The 26798-nt window shown below is 45.6% G+C and overlaps 3 protein-coding genes across 3 annotated transcripts; all 3 read right to left on the bottom strand.

The window, feature by feature from the left end:
- Positions 1-5479: 5479 nt before the first annotated feature.
- Positions 5480-16094, bottom strand: LOC123147233 (probable E3 ubiquitin-protein ligase ATL44). Its single transcript, XM_044566480.1, has 2 exons — positions 15798-16094; positions 5480-5794 (listed from the first exon to the last, which is right to left on the bottom strand). The coding sequence occupies exons 1-2, from the start codon at positions 16092-16094 to the stop codon at positions 5480-5482; spliced, it is 612 nt and encodes a 203-aa protein (XP_044422415.1).
- A 2074-nt stretch (positions 16095-18168) lies between these two features.
- Positions 18169-19169, bottom strand: LOC123147232 (RING-H2 finger protein ATL8). The gene has a single exon (XM_044566479.1). The coding sequence runs from the start codon at positions 19114-19116 to the stop codon at positions 18520-18522; it is 597 nt and encodes a 198-aa protein (XP_044422414.1). The 5' UTR covers positions 19117-19169; the 3' UTR covers positions 18169-18519.
- A 2022-nt stretch (positions 19170-21191) lies between these two features.
- On the bottom strand, positions 21192-22271 carry LOC123147231 (RING-H2 finger protein ATL8-like). The gene has a single exon (XM_044566478.1). The coding sequence runs from the start codon at positions 21904-21906 to the stop codon at positions 21424-21426; it is 483 nt and encodes a 160-aa protein (XP_044422413.1). The 5' UTR covers positions 21907-22271; the 3' UTR covers positions 21192-21423.
- Positions 22272-26798: the final 4527 nt, after the last annotated feature.

Below are 26798 nucleotides of genomic sequence, written 5' to 3'. Positions count from 1 at the left end.
GAAAAGGTGAATCTTTGAGACTGGATGGTACACATAAAGGCCATCCATCCATCATGAAAGCCCGCCGAAATGCAGAGATATTTAGACACGGGATGCAACGCATATATACTATCTTCTACTTATGAAATTATCCCAAACGTTAGCTGGTCAGCGACCTTTGCCAAAAGGTTCACGTTTTCATAATTCTCTCACATATATGCCCATCAAGCCCGAAAACGTTATACGGAACCATGGTTCAGCCGAACCTACGCTCGACACCATTGATCTCTGAACACTTTCCATAAGGATCCGTGTATGATTGATTAAAAAATGCATGATGGGAGTTGTTTGCATGTTAAACAATGCATGACGCGGATCCACATGTAGCAGGATGTTGAATCGTACGGCGTCGACCATAGGTTCGGCTGAACCATGGTCCAGAATCACGCCTCTCCCATCAAGCCACTGTACAGTTCGGCAGTTCCTATAGGGACATGCCAATCCTAATGGACGCACCTGGTTTTAGAAAGATGATTCCTTGTTTCGTCGGTTCTCCTCGTCTTTGATGGCTTTTCTGACACCGAGAGGTGGAAAACCATAGGACAGCAAGTTTCATTGTGTCAACATCTTGATGGTCTCGCAAAAAATAAATCAGCATTGACTTCCCAACCTCCAACGGCTGCAAAATCAACCGTGATTTAGCAAAAATGTCGCCTGAAATGTAGTGCAAGTATTATAGGTGAACCCACTAGTTATCAGCTAGAGAAAAATATTGTATGTTTTCTATCCCTCCACAGAAATGCAATTTTGTTGTTGAAAAAGGGGTAGACTCTGACCTCTAAATCATCATGATGCACACAACCATCTTTGTTAAAAAAAAGGACAAAGTTCAACAAGTACGCAATAGCAATTAAAATGAGAAAACGGAAAAATGACCACAAAATGTCGTATTAAGATCACATGACTTAACCACATAATCTATTAGTGACATGCCAGCCAAACTGGTTGAATAACGATTGTGAAACCGTCTCCATACGGTTGCACCCAGACGTCATGAGCTCCCAGTGTCCCCGTTTTGAAGTGATGATCACATACCGATCGATGTGATGGCCTTGCAGATAAGCTGCACAAAGTTAATAGAGAAAGACCCACTAAAAACATAGTCATTCCAGTAATTCCAATTTCCCCAAAGTAAGGCACAAACCCCTATACGGATATGACCCTTAAGGTTTTTGTTGATACCAACCAACCAGATTCCGAATAAATTTGGGACATTTGTTGGGGGTGACATATTACATGCAACAAGAGTCGCACGCCAAATCAAAGTTGTGAAAGGGCGAAAATAGAGAAATGTTAAATTATTTCATCTTGAACACAAAACAACACTTTATACATCTCTTATGGTTTCTTTTAGCCAAATAATCTTTGGTGAGGATCACTTCCTCTGTACAAATCACATAAAATTTTATCTCTAAAGGAACTTTAATGTTCCAAATATTATTTCTCTGGAACATGGGTCCCATATTTATAATATCGGCATACATAGACATCTGTACAAATCACATCAAATTTTATCTCTAAAGGAACTTTATTTTTCGAATATTCTTTCTGCGAAACGTCAGCCCCATATTTATAAGATTTGCATACATAGACTTAACAGCAAACACGTTGCTGGTCTTAACTCTCCACCCAAACATTCGGCACGTGAGCTAAGTTGACCAACATCATCATACAAACTAAAGGAGCCATGCATCAATTTCTCACCAATTATGGCCCTCCCGAATTGGATGTCCAGAGGTGTCGATCCAAAAACATATTGAATTGTACCATCTCCTCTAACACTATATTGTAAATTGAAGGGTACATAGTCGCAAGCGGATTTTCACCTAGCTAGGTATCTCCCAGAAACTCATCGATTGGCCATCAGCAACTTCATCAAGCCCTTTCAAAATAGAGAATCGGTTGGTTTGGCATCCACTTCGGGAAGGCTTCCAAAACAGATATATTCTTGCAATATAAGTGTTATTATGGAGGAGCTCTTGCGAGACACCCTTCCCCATTTTGTAGCTTGAATAGCTATTTGCTATGCAAGCACTTATTTTTAATTTTGATGTTTTTGATGTTTCCGATGCATATCCATCCTAGGTCCTTTGGCCTACACAAGATATATGATTTAGCCAGTTGATACTTCCATTTGTGCTCATCACACATTTCTAGAAGAAGAAAAATACCATGTTTGTAATCGCTATTAATAGTTGATAAGATCCGAAGTTTTTGTAATTATCATGGTACTTGTTGGCTCCTGATCAGCTAAATGAACCTTATTAGCCAGACATCACATCCACACAAGGGGTAATTAATTTGATTGGCTCCAAGCTACCGTGTTGATGAATTGTCTTCTCGCATAAACTACACCTATGTTAATCGAGCCGCTATCATGTTGTGCTTGCGAATTAATTTTTCCATAGACTAAAATCTTTAGTGGATGGGCCCGAGAGGAGCACCCTAATCAAATCTCGAAAGGATGTAAATACCCTCCAATTTATGTTCATCAAGACCAAATTAATCATGAAGATCAAGAACAAAGAATCTGAAGTGCTAAAAAGCCATGATGTATTTTCACCAAGTTTTTCTTTATCTACATTTGTACACCATCTAGCTACACAATATTACTCTCTTAAACAACACTTCATTGTACTATTTTATTTATCATATATGTCACCAATTCATGAAATTGACTAAATGATCCATATTATCTACTATATTATTCTTGCGTCACTTACCAAAACCCGATAAACTATCCATAACAAATATGAGCAACAACATATGGCTAACGACGCTTAAGCTCAGGCGCAGCGTGCTGCCGCACCTCTACCTGCTAGTATTCTAAATTCCGCCAGGCCCATGCAGTAGAGGCGGGGGTCTCAATGCATGCATGCCACTATAGGATGCTTCCACATGCAGGTGTGTCATGTTTTTCTACATGGACGGCAATAGTACAATATGGTGAGTCGTGACGCTGTAGGGAGTGAGTATTACAACAGGTTGTTACTAACCTTCTAATTGGAGACCAAACCACAACCATAGTGTGTTTGGAAAGATGAGGCTCTCTAAAGTTAATCCATGATTTTGATTTGTCTTACTGTAAAGTGAATCTATGAAAGAGGTGTTTCGTCGGCTAGCTGAATTTGCGGGTAATCTTGATGAAATTTCCCAACATTTGTTTACTATTCTTAGAAGTTACCGATGCACAAAACAAATCATCAGGAACATAAGGGATGGACAAAAGTTTGATAAGAAAAGGATGCGTCGAAGCAGTGGCATGTGCTGCTGCAGTTCATGCCACTTGGGGATATTTTGCTTGCACTCGTGACAAGTTAACTATGCTTTTTAATTAGTGTTCCTCTGCCTAGAAAAGTACACGGTATAATCAAGCTTGTCACCACAAAAAAAGGAAACCATACTATAGTGACGATACTACTCGAGGAGTAAGTCAAGTTGCAGCCAAAACCAGTGCACGTATGGAAGATTAGAGACAGCCACACTTGTAATCTCCCTTTAATTTGTGCTTTTCTCAAAAGTGAAAGTGATTAGCCAAGAGCTACCTAGCTCGTCGTTTCACCATGAAATTGAAGACCACAGTCAAGAGTGGAAATGCTCAAAGTGTGTGTACCTACCACCTAACGCTCAGTTATGCGCATTGAGCTAAGGTAATCTTCATATCACTAATATATTTAATAAGATACTATATATGATTCATTCCATACGGGGTTAGTGCGGCTCACACTTCCTATTTAGCCAGGATTACATATATCTTACTGCATTGGGGGTTGATATTGTTAAGATATTGTATCGTAGTATGATATTGTTAGCACCACTCTCATCTTTAATTATAGTGCCACATTACTGGATATGTCCTTATGAGTTATATAACTGTAGCGGGGAGGCCTAATTAACATAGTTTATTGATTCATTTAGTTTCATAACCCTGATGATCACAGAACTATTTGCTAATTAATTTACCCCAGAAATCCACTATATATAAATGAAACGAATGTGAGACATTCATCGCTCAAAGTCACACTTAACTTTTCATACCATTTGATTGTTTGACAATGACCCTGTCAGTTGTTCACTTGCTGCACATGCACCACACTATACATGGAGACTCTAGTTCCCAACACCCAGCCAGCCATGGATATTTCAAAAAACAGATGATTAATCTTTAGCAAGAGAAAAAGATGAATCTTGGAGACAACACAGTACACTGCACATAAAGGCCTCATGAAGGCCGGCCAAGTGGAGAAATATTTGGATAGAAGCAGATGTATATGCATCTTCTTATCCCCAACTTTAGTTGGCCACCCACCTTTGGCAAAAAGTACATGTTTCCACGGTTTTCCACATACATGCCCGTCATTGCGTAGTGTCATCTACTATGGTATTGTGTAGATTTACCAGTCATGTAGGCACCTGGTTTTTCTTCTTCTGGCCCACATGTTATATAGACATTACTCACTCTATGCCCAAACAAATATTCACACAGAGTAGAATCAAAATCCTAGCTACCAACATATAGTCTTTCGTGAGTGTTTCTTGGGCACCCCCCGCCTCCATGAGCCCTCCTAACATCGAGATGTGGAACACTATGGATAAAAATTTGTTTTGTCCTTGTTTAGAGTTTAGAGTTTTTTTTTCAACAATGGGTAGTTCAGAGTTTAAGTTATTTTTTCTGATACTCATTATGTGTGTATGTCTTGATGTTGAGACTATGTCATAGACATTACAAGACCTACGGATCCATCGCAGTCCTAGTATGCGGTCGTCTGGTCAATACAGAGCTTGTTATGTTCCACTCCTACGGATTCATGACTTCTGATCCAGTGGATTGTTGTCCTGCAGAAATCGTTCTTCCCTATGATTTGTCCTTGCACTTTTTCGTTCAATCTCCACCGGTCGAGCCGGTACATAGCCCGTTTGCTTCAATCAATGGGGAATTGATTCAGATGGAGACTAAAAACTTAATTTGTTGCATGTTGCAATGATTAGGTTAAAACAAAACAAATTGATAACGACAATAGATTGCTGCCACTCACACAGAACATATTAAAAGCTATTGTCGGACTGTATTTGTGCCCAATAATTTGTTGAAGCATAATTACAAAGAAGAGATTTGTTGTCGCAGAAAGAAAAACTATATGTAGTTCACACTTTAGTTCACCGTACGTGGTTGTATCGTATATTATGCACTTTACAACAAAGCTACTAAACTAGTTGGGTCGACATACAGCGACTCATTTACCAAACAAAGTAGACGAAGTTGAAGAAAATGAAGCACAAGAACAATAGTGCTACTACTTAACTAAGTACAAGTACAACTCATGTAATTAATTACTAGCTGATGGTAAATACTCGACTAACTAAGAAAAATTCAATTAATTACATAGCCTAACTAGCAAACCGGAGGAAAAGAGAACATAGGAGGAATAAGATAAACTGATTAAGGCAAGAACGTGCTATCTCGACCACCAGCCGGCGCGGCCAGCTCGCCGCACCTCCCGCACCTGTTGTTCCCTGCCACTACGACCACTAGCGTAGGTGCAGGGGCTGGAACAGCAACGATGGAGGCGCGGCAAGAGGGGCAGCTGGCGCAGGTCCGGAGCCAAGCATCGATGCAGAGAACGTGGAAGGTGTGGCCGCAATGCGGGAGAACGCGCATGCTCTCCCCCTCCGCGAACTCGGCTAGGCATATCGCACACTCCGTTGCTGCCGGTTGCGGTGAAGCGACTGTGGCGAAGGAGACGGTGGGGAGCGCCTCAGTTGTTGTTGTTAACCTGGTCCTCTTTCCTAGTTTCCTAAGACTGTACGTCTTTCTTCTTTGTGTTTCAGTTATAGACACCTAGGAGTTTATCTGTACGTGTTTTGTACGTACATGTTTCTGTATGGCCAGAAGCGTGCTTAGTCCACGTTGCGGCCAAGTCGTGTCTAGCGTTTTCGTAGCACGAGCGAGTCCACGATCTGAAGCCGTGGGATGGTGCGAGCATGTTGGGTCGTGGCGTAGAAGTCGCTCAGTTTGTTTTCCCTCTTGAATAAAAGAAGAGAAACAGAAAAGACGCTGGAATTAAGGCGTCGCAAAACTGTCTCCCGTGTTCGTGTGTGTTTTCTGTTCGTCCTCGAGTTCCTCCTGGGCTCAGATCGAGGCATCCACAGATCGCGTGTGTGTAGATCACGACCTGAAAGCTGTCAATTGGCATCAGAGCTTCGGGTTTCTAGGTTCCTGCGGCGTCCAGCGGAGGTGATCGGAGGCGATTGGTGGAGATGGGGGATACGTCTCCTAAGAAGAGCGACGGGAAGAGCGGCGGCAGCGGTGGCGGAAAGTACACGCCGCCGGCAGCCAGGAGGCCGAGCACAGGCGACGGTGATGGCGCCGTGCTGCTGGCTGCTCCGTCGAGAGCCACCAATGTGCCCGTGCAGTACCCCATGCTGACGGACACGAACTACTCTTTGTGGGCTATCAAGATGAAAGTGTTGATGAAGGCGCTACGTGTCTGGTCGGCGATTGAAGGCTCCGGTGAGTACGACCAAGCGGCGGACGAGGGGGCCTTCGCGGCGCTCTCCCAGTCCGTCCCGGATCATGTTATGCTGCAGGTTGCGGACTGTGACACCGCGCAGGAGGCGTGGGAGATGATCTGATGTGCCCGCGTCGGAGAGGATCGCGTGAAGAAGGCACGCGCGCGGCAACTGAAAAGGCAGTTCGATCGCCTCGACATGGCGGACGGGGAAACTATCCCGGAGTTTGCCAGGAAACTCACCACACTGGTGAGCGAGATCCGCTCCCTCGGCGTCACCCTTGGGGAAGAGGCCGTGGTGGAGCGTCTATTCAGCGCCGTCCCGGATCGCTTCGCTGACATCGTCAACACCATCGAGCAGTGGGGTGACATGTCGACGATGACTCTGCAGGAGGCAGTTGGGCGCCTCACGGCGTTCTAGGAGAACCAGCGCGGGCGCCGGCAGAACCGCAGCGACAAGGATGAGCAGCTGATGCTCGTCACACGTGCCCTCGAATCGCTGATGAAAGGAAAGCAATCGACTGACAGTGGCGGTGCCTCAGGTTCCGGTGCAAAGAGAGGCGGAGGACAAGGCAGCAGCCAGGACAAAGGTCGTGGTGACCATGGCCAGAACAATGGGAAGGGCAAGCAGAAAAAGCATCGTAAGTTTGATATTTCAAAAGTTAAGTGTTTTAACTGCAATGTCAATGGTCATTTCACCTCTGATTGCCCGGAACCGAAGCGAGAGAAGGCCAATCTTGTGCAAAAGCAAGTTGATGAGGATCCAGCACTGTTGTTGACAGAGGTGTGCACTCTGGTTGAGGTGACAGAGACAGTGAGTGAAACTGTGATGCTGCACGAGGACAAAGTACAACCTAAGCTGCAGGGAAGCATGGATAAGGCCTGGTATTTGGACACCGGGGCTAGCAACCATATGACTGGGTGCTTAAACAAATTTGCAGAGATCGATCATTCCATTCGCGGTGCAGTGAAATTTGGAGATGGTTCCACTGTTGAGATCGAGGGACGAGGCTCAGTTTTGTTTGAGGCATACACTGGTGATCACCGCATCTTGACTGAGGTGTATTACATACCGAGGCTGAAAAACAATATCATTAGCCTCGGCCAACTTGACGAGATAGGCTGCAAATATTCAGTTGAGGATGGAGTGATGGTGGTGCAAGCCGAGAGTGCAAGGTGCTAGCTAAAGTGAGAAGAACCAAAAACCGGCTGTATGTGTTTCATATTGACATCACATTGCCAGAGTGTTTGCTGTCCAAGTCAGGTGATGACGCATGGCTTTGGCATGCAAGATATGGTCATGTGAGCTTCTCAGCGCTAAGAATTTTAGGTCAGAAGGAGATGGTGAGAGGTTTACCATTGATAGATCAAGGTGATCGGTTTTGTGATGGCTGTTTGGTCGCTAAGCAGCGCCGTAGACCATTTCCTGCTGAAGCTAACTTTCGCGCAGACGAAGCTCTGCAGCTGTTGCACGGAGATCTCTGTGGCCCAATTTCTCCAGCAACTTTTGGTGGGAAAAAGTACTTCTTGTTGATAGTGGACGATTGCACTCGCTATATGTGGGTTGTGCTCATCAAAAGCAAGGATGAGGCACTAGGTGCAGTGAAGAAGATCAAGGCATCAGTTGAGACTGAATTGAAACTGACTGTCAGGGCACTTCGGACAGATAGAGGAGGCGAATTCACCTCAAGGGAGTTTGTTCAGTTCTGTGAAGATTTGGGGATCAAGCACCATCTCACTGCTCCGTACTCGCCGCAACAAAATGGTGTGGTTGAACGCCGAAACCAAACTGTCGTGGGGATGGCGCGGAGCCTGTTGAAGAACAAACAATTGCCAGGTACTTTCTGGGGTGAAGCTGTAGCCACTGCAGTTTTTCTGCTCAACCGTGCACCAACTAAGAGTGTCCCAAATATGACTCCATATGAGGCTCTGTACAAGAAGAAACCGGATGTGCATTTTCTGCGCACATTTGGATGTCTTGGACATGTTAAGAAAATTGGTGCACATCTTCCCAAGCTGGCTGATCGCAGTTCGGTCATGATCTTCATTGGGTATGAGCCAAATTCAAAGGCATACAGAATGTTTGATCCAAGGACAAACAAACTGCACATCTCTCGTGAAGTAGTATTTGAAGAAGATGGACAGTGGGATTGGGTTTCAGAGAAGACTGAACCGACACAGCCGAGTAGTGTTACCTTCACAGTTCAGTATGGTGCACATCTGGACGTTGGCGTGCCCATGCCATCTCCAATACCTGGGAAATTGCAGGTTGATCACGAGGTGAGAAGTTCTGAAAGTACAGCTGAACCAGAGACCCCGATGACGGCGGTGCAGTCATCCCCAAACTCTGTATCACCACCAACAAATGTTTCAGAACCAACAACGTCAGAAGGACCACAAAGGTACCGGCTGCTCGACGATATTTATGATGAAACTTTCGAGATTGATGGTGATGAATATAGCTTGTGTATGTTGGGAATGGCTGAACCAACCTCGTACCTGGAGGCAAGCAAAGATGCATGCTGGAGGCGTGCAATGCAGGACGAGTTGAGCTCCATTAAAGAAAATAAGACTTGGAAGCTCACGCATCTACCACCAGGTACAAAGCCAATTGGTCTTAAGTGGGTTTTTAAATTGAAGAAGGACTCACATGGCAACGTAGTGAAGCATAAGGCCAGGTTAGTAGCCAAGGGATATGTTCAGAGGCATGGAATTGACTTTGAGGAGGTGTATGCACCTGTTGCTCGTTTGGAAACCATCAGACTTATCATTGCACTTGCAGCTCAGGAGGGTTGGGAAATACATCATATGGATGTAAAGTCAGCATTTTTAAATGGTGAACTTGCTGAGGAAGTGTTTGTGTCACAGCCACCAGGGTTTGAAGTGAATGGAGAGGAAGAAAAAGTTCTGAAATTGAGCAAAGCTTTGTATGGTCTGAAGCAAGCTCCAAGGGCATGGAACACAAAGTTGGATCAAACTCTAGTGCAACTAGGTTTTGAAAAATGTCCTCTGGAACACGCCCTATACAAGAAGTGTCATGGCACATCCAAGTTGCTGGTTGGAGTATATGTAGATGATTTAATCATTACTGGAACAAGCACTGAAGAAGTGGCTTCTTTCAAAAAGCAAATGAAAGACAGATTCAGTATGAGTGATCTGGGGTTGCTGTCATATTATCTTGGAATAGAAGTACGACAAAGTCCAAGGAACATCTTTCTCTGTCAGTCAGGCTATGCTACAAAAATTCTTGAGAAGGCGGGAATGATGGACTGTAACCCAGCACATGTGCCGATGGAACCCAAACTGAAATTGAGGAAAACCAGTACAGCTCCACCAGTAGATGCTACTGAATACCGTAGCATTGTTGGAAGTCTCAGGTACTTAGTTCATACACGACCGGACATTGCTTTCCCTGTCGGTATTGTCAGTAGGTTCATGGAGAAACCAACCAGTGAACACTTGGCTGCTGTCAAGCACATCCTTAAATATGTGAAGGGGTCACTGGATTATGGGTGCTGTTATGAGAGGAAGGAAGGAACAGCATTGCGCCTGTATGGCTATAGTGACAGTGATATGGCTGGGGATGTTGATGATCGAAAAAGCACAAGTGGAGTTATGTTCTATCTTGGCCCTTGTCTGATCACTTGGTTCTCACAGAAACAGAAAGTCGTCGCTGTCTCATCATGTGAAGCTGAATATATGGCGGGCGCATATGCAGCTTGTCAAGGAATATGGTTGGCGAGGCTATTAGCTGATGTGCTCGGGCAGGAGGTTGATCAAGTATTGCTGAAAATTGATAACCAGTCAGCTATAGCTCTCTGCAAAAACCCGGTCTACCATGACAGGAGTAAGCATATTGATATTAAATATCATTTCATCCGCGACATGGTGGAGTCAGGATCCGTGTCCGTGGAGCATGTCCGTAGTGGCGATCAGTTGGCTGACATACTCACAAAGCCGCTTGGAAGAATAAAATTTCTGGAGATGAGGGAGAGGATTGGCATGAGGGCAATGAAAGGCAAGTGACAAGTTTAAGGAGGTGATTGTTGTTGTTAACCTTGTCCTCTTTCCTAGTTTCCTAAGACTGTACGTCTTTCTTCTTTGTGTTTCAGTTATAGACACCTAGGAGTTTATCTGTACGTGTTTTGTACGTACATGTTTCTGTATGGCCAGAAGCGTGCTTAGTCCACGTTGCGGCCAAGTCGTGTCTAGCGTTTTCGTAGCACGAGCGAGTCCACGATCTGAAGCCGTGGGATGGCGCGAGCATGTTGGGTCGTGGCGTAGAAGTCGCTCAGTTTGTTTTCCCTGTTGAATAAAAGAAGAGAAACAGAAAAGACGCTGGAATTAAGGCGTCGCAAAACTGTCTCCCGTGTTCGTGTGTGTTTTCTGTTCGTCCTCGAGTTCCTCCTGGGCTCAGATCGAGGCATCCACAGATCGCGTGTGTGTAGATCACGACCTGAAAGCTGTCAATTGGCATCAGAGCTTCGGGTTTCTAGGTTCCTGCGGCGTCCAGCGGAGGTGATCAGAGGCGATTGGCGGCGATGGGGGATACGTCTCCTAAGAAGAGCGACGGGAAGAGCGGCGGCAGCGGTGGCGGAAAGTACACGCCGCCGGCAGCCAGGAGGCCGAGCACAGGCGACGGTGATGGCGCCGTGCTGCTGGCTGCTCTGCCGAGAGCCACCAATGTGCCCGTGCAGTACCCCATGCTGACGGACACGAACTACTCTTTGTGGGCTATCAAGATGAAAGTGTTGATGAAGGCGCTACGTGTCTGGTCGGCGATTGAAGGCTCCGGTGAGTACGACCAAGCGGCGGACGAGGGGGCCTTCGCGGCGCTCTCCCAGTCCGTCCCGGATCATGTTATGCTGCAGGTTGCGGACTGTGACACCGCGCAGGAGGCGTGGGAGATGATCCGATGTGCCCGCGTCGGAGAGGATCGCGTGAAGAAGGCACGCGCACAGCAACTGAAAAGGCAGTTCGATCGCCTCGACATGGCGGACGGGGAAACTATCCCGGAGTTTGCCAGGAAACTCACCACACTGGTGAGCGAGATCCGCTCCCTCGGCGTCACCCTTGGGGAAGAGGCCGTGGTGGAGCGTCTATTCAGCGCCGTCCCGGATCGCTTCGCTGACATCGTCAACACCATCGAGCAGTGGGGTGACATGTCGACGATGACTCTGCCGGAGGCAGTTGGGCGCCTCACGGCGTTCGAGGAGAACCAGCGCGGGCGCCGGCAGAACCGCAGCGACAAGGATGAGCAGCTGATGCTCGTCACACGTGCCCTCGAATCGCTGATGAAAGGAAAGAAATCGACTGACAGTGGCGGTGCCTCAGGTTCCGGTGCAAAGAGAGGCGGAGGACAAGGCGGCAGCCAGGACAAAGGTCGTGGTGACCATGGCCAGAACAATGGGAAGGGCAAGCAGAAAAAGCATCGTAAGTTTGATATTTCAAAAGTTAAGTGTTTTAACTGCAATGTCAATGGTCATTTCGCCTCTGATTGCCCGGAACCGAAGCGAGAGAAGGCCAATCTTGTGCAAAAGCAAGTTGATGAGGATCCAGCACTGTTGTTGACAGAGGTGTGCACTCTGGTTGAGGTGACAGAGACAGTGAGTGAAACTGTGATGCTGCACGAGGACAAAGTACAACCTAAGCTGCAGGGAAGCATGGATAAGGCCTGGTATTTGGACACCGGGGCTAGCAACCATATGACTGGGTGCTTAAACAAATTTGCAGAGATCGATCATTCCATTCGCGGTGCAGTGAAATTTGGAGATGGTTCCACTGTTGAGATCGAGGGACGAGGCTCGGTTTTGTTTGAGGCATACACTGGTGATCACCGCATCTTGACTGAGGTGTACTACATACCGAGGCTGAAAAACAATATCATTAGCCTCGGCCAGCTTGACGAGATAGGCTGCAAATACTCAGTTGAGGATGGAGTGATGGTGGTGCAAGACCGAGAGTGCAAGGTGCTAGCTAAAGTGAGAAGAACCAAAAACTGGCTGTATGTGTTTCATATTGACATCACATTGCCAGAGTGTTTGCTGTCCAAGTCAGGTGATGACGCATGGCTTTGGCATGCAAGATATGGTCATGTGAGCTTCTCAGCGCTAAGAATTTTAGGTCAGAAGGAGATGGTGAGAGGTTTACCATTGATAGATCAAGGTGATCGGTTTTGTGATGGCTGTTTGGTCGCTAAGCAGCGCCGTAGACCATTTCCTGCTGAAGCTAACTTTCGCGCAGACGAAGCTCTGCAGCTGTTGCACGGAGATCTCTGTGGCCCAATTTCTCCAGCAACTTTTGGTGGGAAAAAGTACTTCTTGTTGATAGTGGACGATTGCACTCGCTATATGTGGGTTGTGCTCATCAAAAGCAAGGATGAGGCACTAGGTGCAGTGAAGAAGATCAAGGCATCAGTTGAGACTGAATTGAAACTGACTGTCAGGGCACTTCGGACAGATAGAGGAGACGAATTCACCTCAAGGGAGTTTGTTCAGTTCTGTGAAGATTTGGGGATCAAGCACCATCTCACTGCTCCGTACTCGCCGCAACAAAATGGTGTGGTTGAACGCCGAAACCAAACTGTCGTGGGGATGGCGCGGAGCCTGTTGAAGAACAAACAATTGCCAGGTACTTTCTGGGGTGAAGCTGTAGCCACTGCAGTTTTTCTGCTCAACCGTGCACCAACTAAGAGTGTCCCAAATATGACTCCATATGAGGCTCTGTACAAGAAGAAACCGGATGTGCATTTTCTGCGCACATTTGGATGTCTTGGACATGTTAAGAAAATTGGTGCACATCTTCCCAAGCTGGCTGATCGCAGTTCGGTCATGATCTTCATTGGGTATGAGCCAAATTCAAAGGCATACAGAATGTTTGATCCAAGGACAAACAAACTGCACATCTCTCGTGAAGTAGTATTTGAAGAAGATGGACAGTGGGATTGGGTTTCAGAGAAGACTGAACCGACACAGCCGAGTAGTGTTACCTTCACAGTTCAGTATGGTGCACATCTGGACGTTGGCGTGCCCATGCCATCTCCAATACCTGGGAAATTGCAGGTTGATCACGAGGTGAGAAGTTCTGAAAGTACAGCTGAACCAGAGACCCCGATGACGGCGGTGCAGTCATCCCCAAACTTTGTATCACCACCAACAAATGTTTCAGAACCAACAACGTCAGAAGGACCACAAAGGTACCGGCTGCTCGACGATATTTATGATGAAACTTTGGAGATTGATGGTGATGAATATAGCTTGTGTATGTTGGGAATGGCTGAACCAACCTCGTACCTGAAGGCAAGCAAAGATGCATGCTGGAGGCGTGCAATGCAGGACGAGTTGAGCTCCATTAAAGAAAATAAGACTTGGAAGCTCACGCATCTACCACCAGGTACAAAGCCAATTGGTCTTAAGTGGGTTTTTAAATTGAAGAAGGACTCACATGGCAACGTAGTGAAGCATAAGGCCAGGTTAGTAGCCAAGGGATATGTTCAGAGGCATGGAATTGACTTTGAGGAGGTGTATGCACCTGTTGCTCGTTTGGAAACCATCAGACTTATCATTGCACTTGCAGCTCAGGAGGGTTGGGAAATACATCATATGGATGTAAAGTCAGCATTTTTAAATGGTGAACTTGCTGAGGAAGTGTTTGTGTCACAGCCACCAGGGTTTGAAGTGAATGGAGAGGAAGAAAAAGTTCTGAAATTGAGCAAAGCTTTGTATGGTCTGAAGCAAGCTCCAAGGGCATGGAACACAAAGTTGGATCAAACTCTAGTGCAACTAGGTTTTGAAAAATGTCCTCTGGAACACGCCCTATACAAGAAGTGTCATGGCACATCCAAGTTGCTGGTTGGAGTATATGTAGATGATTTAATCATTACTGGAACAAGCACTGAAGAAGTGGCTTCTTTCAAAAAGCAAATGAAAGACAGATTCAGTATGAGTGATCTGGGGTTGCTGTCATATTATCTTGGAATAGAAGTACGACAAAGTCCAAGGAACATCTTTCTCTGTCAGTCAGGCTATGCTACAAAAATTCTTGAGAAGGCGGGAATGATGGACTGTAACCCAGCACATGTGCCGATGGAACCCAAACTAAAATTGAGGAAAACCAGTACAGCTCCACCAGTAGATGCTACTGAATACCGTAGCATTGTTGGAAGTCTCAGGTACTTAGTTCATACACGACCGGACATTGCTTTCCCTGTCGGTATTGTCAGTAGGTTCATGGAGAAACCAACCAGTGAACACTTGGCTGCTGTCAAGCACATCCTTAAATATGTGAAGGGGTCACTGGATTATGGGTGCTGTTATGAGAGGAAGGAAGGAACAGCATTGCGCCTGTATGGCTATAGTGACAGTGATATGGCTGGGGATGTTGATGATCGAAAAAGCACAAGTGGAGTTATGTTCTATCTTGGCCCTTGTCTGATCACTTGGTTCTCACAGAAACAGAAAGTCGTCGCTGTCTCATCATGTGAAGCTGAATATATGGCGGGCGCATATGCAGCTTGTCAAGGAATATGGTTGGCGAGGCTATTAGCTGATGTGCTCGGGCAGGAGGTTGATCAAGTATTGCTGAAAATTGATAACCAGTCAGCTATAGCTCTCTGCAAAAACCCGGTCTACCATGACAGGAGTAAGCATATTGATATTAAATATCATTTCATCCGCGACATGGTGGAGTCAGGATCCGTGTCCGTGGAGCATGTCCGTAGTGGCGATCAGTTGGCTGACATACTCACAAAGCCGTTTGGAAGAATAAAATTTCTGGAGATGAGGGAGAGGATTGGCATGAGGGCAATGAAAGGCAAGTGACAAGTTTAAGGAGGTGATTGTTGTTGTTAACCTTGTCCTCTTTCCTAGCTTCCTAAGACTGTACGTCTTTCTTCTTTGTGTTTCAGTTATAGACACCTAGGAGTTTATTTGTACGTGTTTTGTACGTACATGTTTCTGTATGGCCAGAAGCGTGCTTAGTCCACGTTGCGGCCAAGTCGTGTCTAGCGTTTTCGTAGCACGAGCGAGTCCACGATCCGAAGCCGTGGGATGGTGCGAGCATGTTGGGTCGTGGCGTAGAAGTCGCTCAGTTTGTTTTCCCTGTTGAATAAAAGAAGAGAAACAGAAAAGACGCTGGAATTAAGGCGTCGCAAAACTGTCTCCCGTGTTCGTGTGTGTTTTCTGTTCGTCCTCGAGTTCCTCCTGGGCTCAGATCGAGGCATCCACAGATCGCGTGTGTGTAGATCACGACCTGAAAGCTGTCATCAGTTGCCTTCTTCTTGAGGCCCTCCGGGGCTGGGTTAGAGAACGAACTGGAGCTGGAGCATCGGTGTCGGCATGCGCACCGGGAAGCAAGAGCGAGTCCGAGGACGCAAACGAGCGTGCACATCATTGACGCCAGGATGACCGCCATGTCTGAGTCCACCGTCATCGGCGCTGCCTGCTCCGGCGGTTGCTGTGGTGAAGTAGGCGACGACGACGACGTCCCTCCGGTGCCGGAGGTGGCGAGGGTGGCCGCACGTTGCAGGACTCTTGCCGGAACGCGCATGGTCTTGTTGTCGCCCGGAATGCTCTGGTGGCTAAGAGCTAGTTTTGACTGGAGCATATGTGTTGGTCTGAGTTCTGACCGTGGACTGCGAACGCATGGTTTTTTTATAGGGTCAGTGGGGTGGTGGCGCAAGGACCAGTGGGCTCCTGGACAGGCAACCGGGTCCATGCATGCCACTCGAGGATATTTGTCCATGCAACCCTGGCAGCTTGGTTTGTACTATTATCCATTTGGTTTGCTCCATGGAAGGATATTTGTCCATGCCAATCAAGTATCTAGGGACACCACTGTTGTACTGAGTGGTAGTGATCAGTGGTGAAAATAGTAACTAAAAGTCTAATTATAGACCAGCCACTGAACCACAGTATGTGTGAAAAGATGAGACACGCTTTAGCACTTTTAGATCGTGCTATGCTAAAAAAACAATAAAATTGTGGTGCTAAGAGCATCTCCAACCAGGGACATTAAATACTTTCCATATGTCCGGACGGACAACCGCGGTAGTGTCGGGATACGAGAGAAGAAATATGCTATCCAACCAATCTTCCAAATCGTCTTCATATGTTTGGGATGTCCACTCATATGTAAGGAGTAAATGAGGGTGTTCGGACAGCTCACCATGTTAAATTCAGACCAAGTTTCTCTTCTTTTTTTCCTCTTTTTTTCGGTCCTTCTGGTTTCTCCATCCCCACCAGTTATATGTTTGTGAATGGACAATTTGAGGTACACAACTGCATCAATAGACAAATAAAGGTTCAATGTGTACATGCCAAACACTGTCTGTTTGTCTCTATAGACATGTAAGGGGTCAGATTAGGCAAGTCCGATGGAGATGCTCTGTGTACTTTTCTTATTTGGAAGTGAAGCGGGAAAATAGGTAGATTCGAGGCCCCTTTTGACAAAAATCATGTTTTGATCATTTTCAATTAACTATTATTCTCTTTTTCTTTTTTCCAGCGGTGAAGGGTGCTAGTACACGCCTACATGCATGAAACTTCAAGGATTTGTTCGATTTAGTATGGATTATGTGTCGACTGAGAGGGGGTTGGCAGGGAACTTAGCACAATGCTCTACAAATGCCCTTTTTCAGTAGGCAAGAGCATATATTATTAAATTGTCCAGTTCTTATTAGACCATCCTTACAAAAATAGAAAATAAAACACAGACACACACACACACACACACACACACACACACACACACACACACACACACACACACACACACACACACACACACATATATATATATATATATATATATATATATATATATATATATATATGGTTGTATTGGCTCGTCTTCTTTCCACTCTCACCGGCGGCGCATCATGAGAAAAGCTGGGGAACAGCCTCGAAGCCAGGATAACACTGTTGATGGAGACTCCAAGATGTTGCTGGTGGGAGCCAGAAGATGCTATCAACAACAAACCGAGTATTTGCTCGAAGTGGGGAGGGTTGGACAACCATACTAGATATGTCTAGATAGAACCAGTGAGGCCTAACCTCACTAGCTTCCTGACAAAACCGAAGTTGGTTGTGCTTCAACAAGAAGCCAGAAGTCAGAAGGCCTATGTTGGTTTGATATACTCTACTAAGTGATAGTAATTGTACGAGAGGAGTGGGTGGCATGGGTCTTGTAGCTAAACGAGTTTCAAGATAAGAGACACGCTTTAACTGACGCTACTGCAGGAGGAGGAAGAAGCCAAGTGGCAGATAGTGCTAGGTATCCAGTGACTAGGCGCTTGTATGTAGAAGATTAGAGGGCGAGGCGTACTTTTAAATCATGCTTTTGTCAAAAGTTAAAGTGAGATACAGAGAGCTGTGAAGCTCGATGGTTTCATCCACTTGAGCAAGACAACGCACGGGGAAAATGATACAAAGTGTGTGCACACATCTAGCTATCGCCTACCGGCCGGAGATCCAGATATATCATGCGCATTGAGGTAATCTTAATAGTTTATCACTAATTAAGATATACATGCTTGATCCACCCATCCATTCATAGTTAGTGCAATGACTCACTGTCAAGGACTATATGTCGTGGACTTAGATTACATGGTAAAGAAAAGGGAAAAGATAAAGCGTTAGAAAGTACCGTCTTTCAACACCAACCCCTTTCTTCATAGGATGGGAGGGATCTTATATCTAAAGAGAAAACTTGATTAGTTGTTCCCAGCTCCCACAAGGAAGAAAAGTTAACTAATTTGCATAATGCCTTTGTGGTACACATATGCATAGTTTGACCACCTGGATTGGTGAGTAAAGTTACCCCTGATTGGCAGGCCGCTTTTAATTTGAACTTTTCCGCTCACTATTTCCAGCGCTAGACGGCAATAAAGAGCTAATGTAGAGGAACATGCATATGCGAGTTTCCAAGTTCTTTTCACTCATACAGAAAACAGAAGAGGAATAAGATAAACTAATTAAGGCAAGAACGTGCTATCTCCACCACCAGCCGGCGCGGTCAGCTCGCCGCACCTCCCGCACCTATTGTTCCCTGCCACTACAACCACTAGCGTAGGTGCAGGGGCTGGAGCAGCAACGATGGAGGCGCGGCAAAAGGGGCAGCTGGTGCAGGTCCGGAGCCAAGTATCGATGCAGAGAACGTGGAAGGCGTGGCCGCAACGCGGGAGAACGCGCATGCTCTCCCCCACCGTGAACTCGGCTAGGCATATCGCACACTTCGTTGCTGCCGGTTGCGGTGAAGCTGCTGTGGCAAAGGAGACGGTGGGGAGCACGTCAATTGCCTTCTTGAGGCCCTCCGGGTGTGGGTTGGAGGACGAACTAGAGCTGGAGCATCGGCGTCGGCATGCGCACCGGGAAGCAAGAGCGAGTCTAAGGACGCAAACGAGCGCGCACATCATTGACGCCAGGATGACCGCCATGTCTGAGTCCACCGTCATCGGCGCTGCCTGCTCCGGCGGTTGCTGTGGTGAAGCAGGCAACGACGACGACGTCCCTCCGGTGCCGGAGGGGGCGAGGTCGGCCGCGTGTTGCAGGACTCTTGACGGAACACGCATGGTCTTGTTGTCGCCCGGAATGCTCTGGTGGCTAAGAGCTAGTTTTGACTAGAATGTGTTGGTCTGAGTTCTGACCGTGGACTGCGAACGCGTGGTTTTTTTTATAGGGTCAGTGGGGTGGTGGCGCAAGGACCAGTAGGCTCCTGGACAGGTAACCGGGTCCATGCATGTCACTCGAGGATATTTGTCCATGCAACCCTGGCAGCTTGGTCTGTACTATTATCCGTTTGGTTTGGTCCATGGAAGGATATTTGTCCATGCCAATCAAGTATCTAGGAACACCACTATTGTACTGAGTGGTAGTGATCAGTGGTGAAAATAGTAACTAAAAGTCTAATTATAGACCAGCCACTGAACCACAGTATGTGTGAAAAGATGACACACGCTTTAGCACTTTTAGATGGTGCTATGCTAAAAAACAATAAAATTGTGGTGCTAAGAGCATCTCCAACCAGAGACATTAAATACTTTCCATATGTCCGGACAGACAACCGCGGTAGTGTCGGGATACGAGAGAAGAAATATGCTATCCAACCAATCTTCCAAATCGTCTTCATATGTTTGGGATGTCCACTCATATGTAAGGAGTAAATGAGGGTGTTCGGACAGCTCACCATGTTAAATTAAGACCAAGTTTCTCTTTTTTTCTCTTTTTTTCTCTCCTTCTTGTTTCTCCATCCCCACCATTTATATGTTTGTGAATGGACAATTTGAGGTACACAACTGCATCAATAGACAAATAAAGGTTCAATGTGTACATGCCAAACACTGTCTGGTTGTCTCTATAGACATGTAAGGGGTCAGATTAGGCAAGTCTGATTGGAGATGCTCTGTGTACTTTTCTTATTTGGAAGTGAAGCGGGAAAATAGGTAGATTCGAGGCCCCTTTTTGACAAAAGTCATGTTTTGATCATTTTCAATTAACTATTATTCTCTTTTTCATTTTTCCAACGGTGAAGGGTGCTAGTACACGCCTACATGCATGAAACTTCAAGGATTTGTTTGGTTTAGTATGGATTGTGTGTGGATTGAGAGGGGGTTGGCATGCAACTTAGCACAATGCTCTGCAAATCCCCTTTTTCCGTAGGCAAGGGCATATATTATCAAAATTGTCCAGTTCTTATTAAACCATCCTTACAAAAATAGAAAATAAAACATATATCTTTGGTTGTATTGGCGTCGTCTTCTTTCCACTCTCACCGGCGGCGCATCATGAGAAAAGCTGGGGAATAGCCTCGAAGCCAGGATAACACTGTTGATGGAGGCTCCAAGAAGTTGCCGGTGGGTGCCAGAAGATGCTATCAACAACAAACCGAGGATTTGCTCGAAGTGGGGAGGGTTGGACAACCATACTAGATATATCTAGATAGAACCAGTGAGGCCTAACCTCACTAGCTTCCCGGCAAAACCGAAGTTGGTTGTGCTTCAACAAGAAGCCAAAAGTCAGAAGGCATATGTTGGTTTGGTATACTCTACCAAGTGATAGTAATTGTACGAGAGGAGTGGGTGGCATGGGTCTTGTAGCTAAACGAGTTTCAAGATAAGAGACACGCTTTAACTGACGCTACTGCAGGAGGAGGAAGAAGCCAAGTGGCAGATAGTGCTAGGTATCCAGTGACCAGGCGCATGTATGTAGAAGATTAGAGGGTGAGGCCCGCTTTTAAATCATGCTTTTGTCAAAAGTTAAAGTGAGATACAGAGAGCTGTGAAGCTCGATGGTTTCATCCACTTGAGCAAGACAACGCATGGGGAAAATGATACAAAGTGTGTGCACACATCTAGCTATCGCCTACCGGCCGGAGATCCAGATATATCATGCGCGTTGAGGTAATCTTAATAGTTTATCACTAATTAAGATATACATGCCTGATCCACCCATCCATTCATAGTTAGTGCAATGACTCACTGTCAAAGACTATATGTCGTGGACTTAGATTACATGGTAAATAAAAGGGAAAAGATAAAGCGTTAGAAAGTACCGTCTTTCAACACCAACCCCTTGCTTCATAGGATGGGAGGGATCTTATATCTAAAGAGAAAACTTGATTAGTTGTTCCCAACTCCCACAAGGAAGAAAAGTTAACTAATTTGCATAATTCCTTTGTGGTACACATATGCATAATTTGACCACCTGGATTGGTGAGTAAAGTTACCCCTGATTGGCCGGCCGCTTTTCATTTGAACTTTTCCGCTCCCTATTTCCAGCGCTAGACGGCAATAAAGAGCTAATGTAGAGGAACATGCATATGCGAGTTTCCAAGTTCTTTTCACTCATACAGAGAACAAAAGAGGAATAAGATAAACAGATTAAGGCAAGAACGTGCTATCTCCACCACCAGCCGGCGCGGCCAGCTCGCCGCACCTCCCGCACCTATTGTTCCCTGCCACTACGACCACTAGCGTAGGTGCAGGGGCTGGACCAGCAACGATGGAGGCGCGGCAAGAGGGGAAGCTGGCGTAGGTCCGGAGCCAAGCGTCGATGCAGAGAACATGGAAGGCGTGGCCGCAACGTGGGAGAACGTGCATGCTCTCCCCCTCCGCGAACTCGGCTAGGCATATCGCACACTCCGTTGCTGCCGGTTGCGGTGAAGCGGTTGTGGCGAAGGAGATGGTGGGGAGCGCATAAATTGCCTTCTTCTTGAGGCCCTTCGGGGGTGGGTTGGAGGACGAACTGGAGCTGGAGCGTCGGCGTCGGCATGCGCACCGGGAAGCAAGAGCGAGTCTGAGGACGCAAACGAGCGCGCACATCATTGACGCCAGGATGACCGCCATGTCTGAGTCCACCGTCATCAGCGCTGCCTGCTCCGGCGGTTGTTGTGGTCAAGCGGGCGACGACGATGACGTCCCTCCGGTGCCGGAGGGGGCGAGGGCGGTCGCGCGGTGCAGGACTCCTGCCGGAACACGCATGGTCTTGTTGTCGCCCGGAATGCTCTGGTGGTTAAGAGCTAGTTTTGACTGGAGCAGATGTGTTGGTCTTAGTTCTGAGCGTGGACTGCGAACGCATGGTTTTTTAGGGTCAGTGGGGTGGAGGACGACGTCCCTCCGATGCTGGAGGGGGCGAGGGCGGCCACGCGGTGCAGGACTCTTGCCGGAATGCGCATGGTCTTGTTGTCTCCCGAAATGCTCTGGTGGCTAAGAGCTACTTTTGACTGGAGCAGATGTGTTGGTCTTAGTTCTGAGCGTGGACTGCGAACGCATGGTTTTTTATAGGGTCAGTGGGGTGGTGGCGCAAGGACCAATGGGCTCCTGGACAGGTAACTGGGTCCATGCATGCCACTCGAGGATATTTGTCCATGCAACCGTGGCAGCTTGGTTTGTACTATTATCTGTTGGGTTTGGTCCATGGAAGGATATTTGTCCATGCCAATCAAGTATCTAGGGACACCACTGTTGGACTGAGTGGTAGTGATCAGTGGTGAAAATAGTAACTAAAAGTCTAACTATAGACCAGCCACTGAACCATAGTATGTGTGAAAGGATGACACACACTTTAGCACTTTTAGATCGTGCTATGCTAAAAAAAACAACAAAATTGTGGTGCTAAGAGCATCTCCAACTAGGGACATTAAATATTTTCCATATGTCCGGATGGACAACCACGGTAGTGTCGGGCTACGAGAGAAGAAATATACTATCCAACCAATCTCCCAAATCGTCTTCATATGTTTGGGATGTCCACTCATATGTAAGGAGAAAATGAGGGTGTTCGGACAGCTCACCATGTTAAATTCAGACCAAGTATCTCTTCTTTTTTTCTCTTTTTTTCTCTCTCCTTCTGGTTTCTCCATCCCCGCCATTTATATGTTTGTGAATGGACAATTTGAGGTACACAACTGCATCAACAGACAAATAAAGGTTCAATGTGTACATGCCAAACACTGTCTGGTTGTCTCTATAGACATGTAAGGGGTCAGATTAGGCAAGTCCGATTGGAGATGCTCTGTGTACTTTTATTTTTGGAAGTGAAGCGGGGAAATAGGTAGATTCTAGGCCCCTTTTGACAAAAATCATGTTTTGATCATTTTTAATTAACTATTATTCTCTTTTTCTTTTTTCCAGCGGTGAAGGGTACTAGTACACTCCTACATGCATGAAACTTCAAGGATTTGTTTGATTTAGTATGGATTATGGTTGGATTGAGAGGGGGTTGGCATGGAACTTAGCACAATGCTCTACAAATCCCCTTTTTCAGTAGGCAAGGGCATATATTATTAAAATTGTCCAGTTCTTATTAAACCATCATTACAAAAATAGAAAATAAAACATATATCTTTGGTTGTATTGGTGTCGTCATCTTTCCACTCTCACCGGCGGCGCATCATGAGAAAAGCTGGGGAACAGCCTCGAAGCCAGGATAACACTGTTGATGGAGGCTCCAAGAAGTTGCCGGTGGGAGCCAGAAGATGCTATCAACAACAAACCAAGGATTTACTCGAAGTGGGGAGGGTTGGACAACCATACTAGATATGTCTAGATAGAACCAGTGAGGCCTAACCTCACTAGCTTCCCGACAAAACCGAAGTTGGTTATGCTTCAACAAGAAGCCAGAAGTCAGAAGGCCTATGTTGGTTTGGTATACTCTACCAATTGATAGTAATTGTACGAGAGGAGTGGGTGGCATGGGTCTTGTAGCTAAACGAGTTTCAAGATAAGAGACACGCTTTAACTGACGCTACTGCAGGAGGAGGAAGAAGCCAAGTGGCAGATAGTGCTAGGTATCCAGTGACCAGGCGCATGTATGTAGAAGATTAGAGGGCGAGGCGCGCTTTTAAATCATGCTTTTGTCAAAAGTTAAAGTGAGATACAGAGAGCTGTGAAGCTAGATGGTTTCATCCACTTGAGCAAGACAACGCACAGGGAAAATGATACAAAGTGTGTGCACACATCTAGCTATCGCCTACCGGCCGGTGATCCAGATATATCATGCGCGTTGAGGTAATCTTAATAGTTTATCACTAATTAAGATATACATTCCTGATCCACCCATCCATTCATAGTTAGTGCAATGACTCACTGTCAAGTACTATATATGGTGGACTTAGATTACATGGTAAAGAAAAGGGAAAAGATAAAGTGTTAGAAAGTACCATCTTTCAACACCAACCCCTTGCTTCATAGGATGGGAGTGATCTTATATCTAAAGAGAAAACTTGATTAGTTGTTCCCAGCTCTCACAAGGAAGAAAAGTTAACTAATTTGCATAATTCCTTTGTGGTACACATATGCATAGTTTGACCACCTGGATTGGTGAGTAAAGTTACCCCTGATTGGCCGACCGCTTTTAATTTGAACTTTTCCGCTCCCTATTTCCAGCGCTAGACGGCAATAAATAGCTAATGTAGAGGAACATGCATATGAGAGTTTCCAAGTTCTTTTCACTCATGCTAGATTATGCATGATACTACTAGCTCTTGTCTTTTTTGTATTGGCAGTGAGCTTGCTTTTATGATATGAACAAAATTCTCTTTTTTTCATTAATTGGTTTATGCTATATAGATTGAAAAAGGGGGGAAGTGAAATCATAGTGAGATAGTATGGGCCTTAAATTTTCCTTGATATTTGTGTCAAGGAAGTAAATGCAAATAACCATGACAAAGATGGATGTTTCACCAATCTTGGGTATGCGAATTTGATAAAGATTTTTTTAGCTCTTTGACTGCACGAAGAAATATTATGAGCGCAGGCAATTTCATTATTATTGAAATGTACTAAAAAAGATTACATTTGTTGGAAGACTTTGAATGAAAACGCATCCGGATCAAGGCTAAGTGACCGCGTTAGTAGGGACTAATTGGAGAAATGCTTTAAATCTCATTTTCTAGGTGTGCTTCTATCCAAAGTGGAAGTGAAATGCAAAAGAGCTATCGATACACATATTTCCAAATTGGAGACATGCTTTAAATCTCATTTTCTAGGTGAGATTTAAAGCATGTCTCCACCTCCAAGAGTAAAACGATACAAAGTGCATGTACCCACTTAGGTATAGCCTACTATAGATCTTATTATGCGTGTTGAGGTAATCTAAATATTTATCACTCAGATATACATGATCTAACCAGAGTTAGTGCGACATCAAGGATTGCCTATCTACCTATCTAGAGCATTGTCTAATCCTCATTGTTAAATTTTTTTGGCTGGTCACCATTTTCGGCGTTAGATGAGAAAGAGAAGAAGATGGAGGGAGAGGAACATATGAAAGTTGCAATAAAGACCTTTTTGACTCAAATGGCCATTGATGATACTAGTAGCTTGTCTTAATTAATCAGTCGATCAACTTGACAATGTATATATAGTGCAGTTTAAAGAAAGCTTCTATCTCTCTATCTATCTATTGTGCGGCATCTCGTCGTGTTATATATGATTGATCCCCTATTATCGGTTAGGTTGTCTCTCCATGCGTGCTTGATTAGTTAGTCAACAAACTGAGTCCATTCCTCTGCTCTAGCCGCCGGCCTGCATGCTACTCTCACTATGAGTACCTCTCATGCACCAACTTTCACTAGTGTGGCTACATGTGATCAGACATACACGTACCTCACATGGGATTATTTTGGTTCGAACAGACTGCAGACACCTAATCCATGGACACAATTTGGTGTCAAAAATCAGAATGATCACAAGATTGTTAATCTGGCCATGTGATACTTCCATTTTGCATCATGCTTTTATATCGATATTTATTGCATTATGGGCTGTTATTTCACATTATGTCACAATACTTATGGCTATTCTCTCTTATTTTATAAGGTTTACATAAGGAGGGCGAATGCCGGCAGCTGGAATTCTGGGCTGGAAAAGGAGCAAATATTAGAGACATATTCTGAACAACTCCAAAAGTCCTAAAACTCCACGGAATACCTTATAATAAATAATGAAAAATCCTCGCCAAAGATGAAGACCAAGGGGCCCACACCCTGTCCACGAGGGTGGGGGGCGCCCCCCTAGGGTGCGCCCCTACCTCGTGGCCCCCCTGGTGGATCTCCGACGACCATCTTCTGCTATATGAAGTCTTTCATCGAGAAAAAACCCAGAAGCAACCTTTCGGGATGAAACTCCGCTGCCACGAGGCGGAACCTTGGCGGAACCAATCTAGGGCTCCGGCAGAGCTGTTCTGCCGGGGAAACTTCTCTCCTGGAGGGGGAAATCATCGCCATCGTCATCACCAAAGCTCCTCTCATCGGGAGAGGGCAATCTCCATCAACATCTTCATCAGCACCATCTCATCTCAAAACCCTAGTTCATCTCTTGTATCCAATTCTTGTCTCCAAGTCCGGGATTGGTGCTAGTAGTGTTAATTACTCCTTGTAGTTGATGCTAGTTGGTTTAATTGGTGGAAGATCATATGTTTAGATCCTTTATGAATATTATTATTCCTCTGATTATGAACATGAATATGCTTTGTGAGTAGTTACGTTTGTTCCTGAGGACAAGGGAGAAGTCTTGCTATTAGTAGTCATGTGAATTTGGTATTCGTTCGATATTTTGATGAGATGTATGTTGTCTAGCCTCTAGTGGTGTTATGTGAACATCGACTACATAACACTTCACCATTATTTGGGCCTAGAGGAAGGCATTGGGAAGTAATAAGTAGATGATGGGTTGCTAGAGTGACAGAAGCTTAAACCCTAGTTTATGCATTGCTTCGTAAGGGGCTGATTTGGATCCATATGTTTCATGCTATG

This window comes from Triticum aestivum, chromosome 7A (genome assembly GCF_018294505.1).
Source record: "Triticum aestivum cultivar Chinese Spring chromosome 7A, IWGSC CS RefSeq v2.1, whole genome shotgun sequence".
NCBI classification, from domain to species: Eukaryota; Viridiplantae; Streptophyta; class Magnoliopsida; order Poales; family Poaceae; genus Triticum; species Triticum aestivum.
Note: the sequence above shows the minus strand (reverse complement) of the source record. Positions and strands in the feature narration are given on the sequence as shown.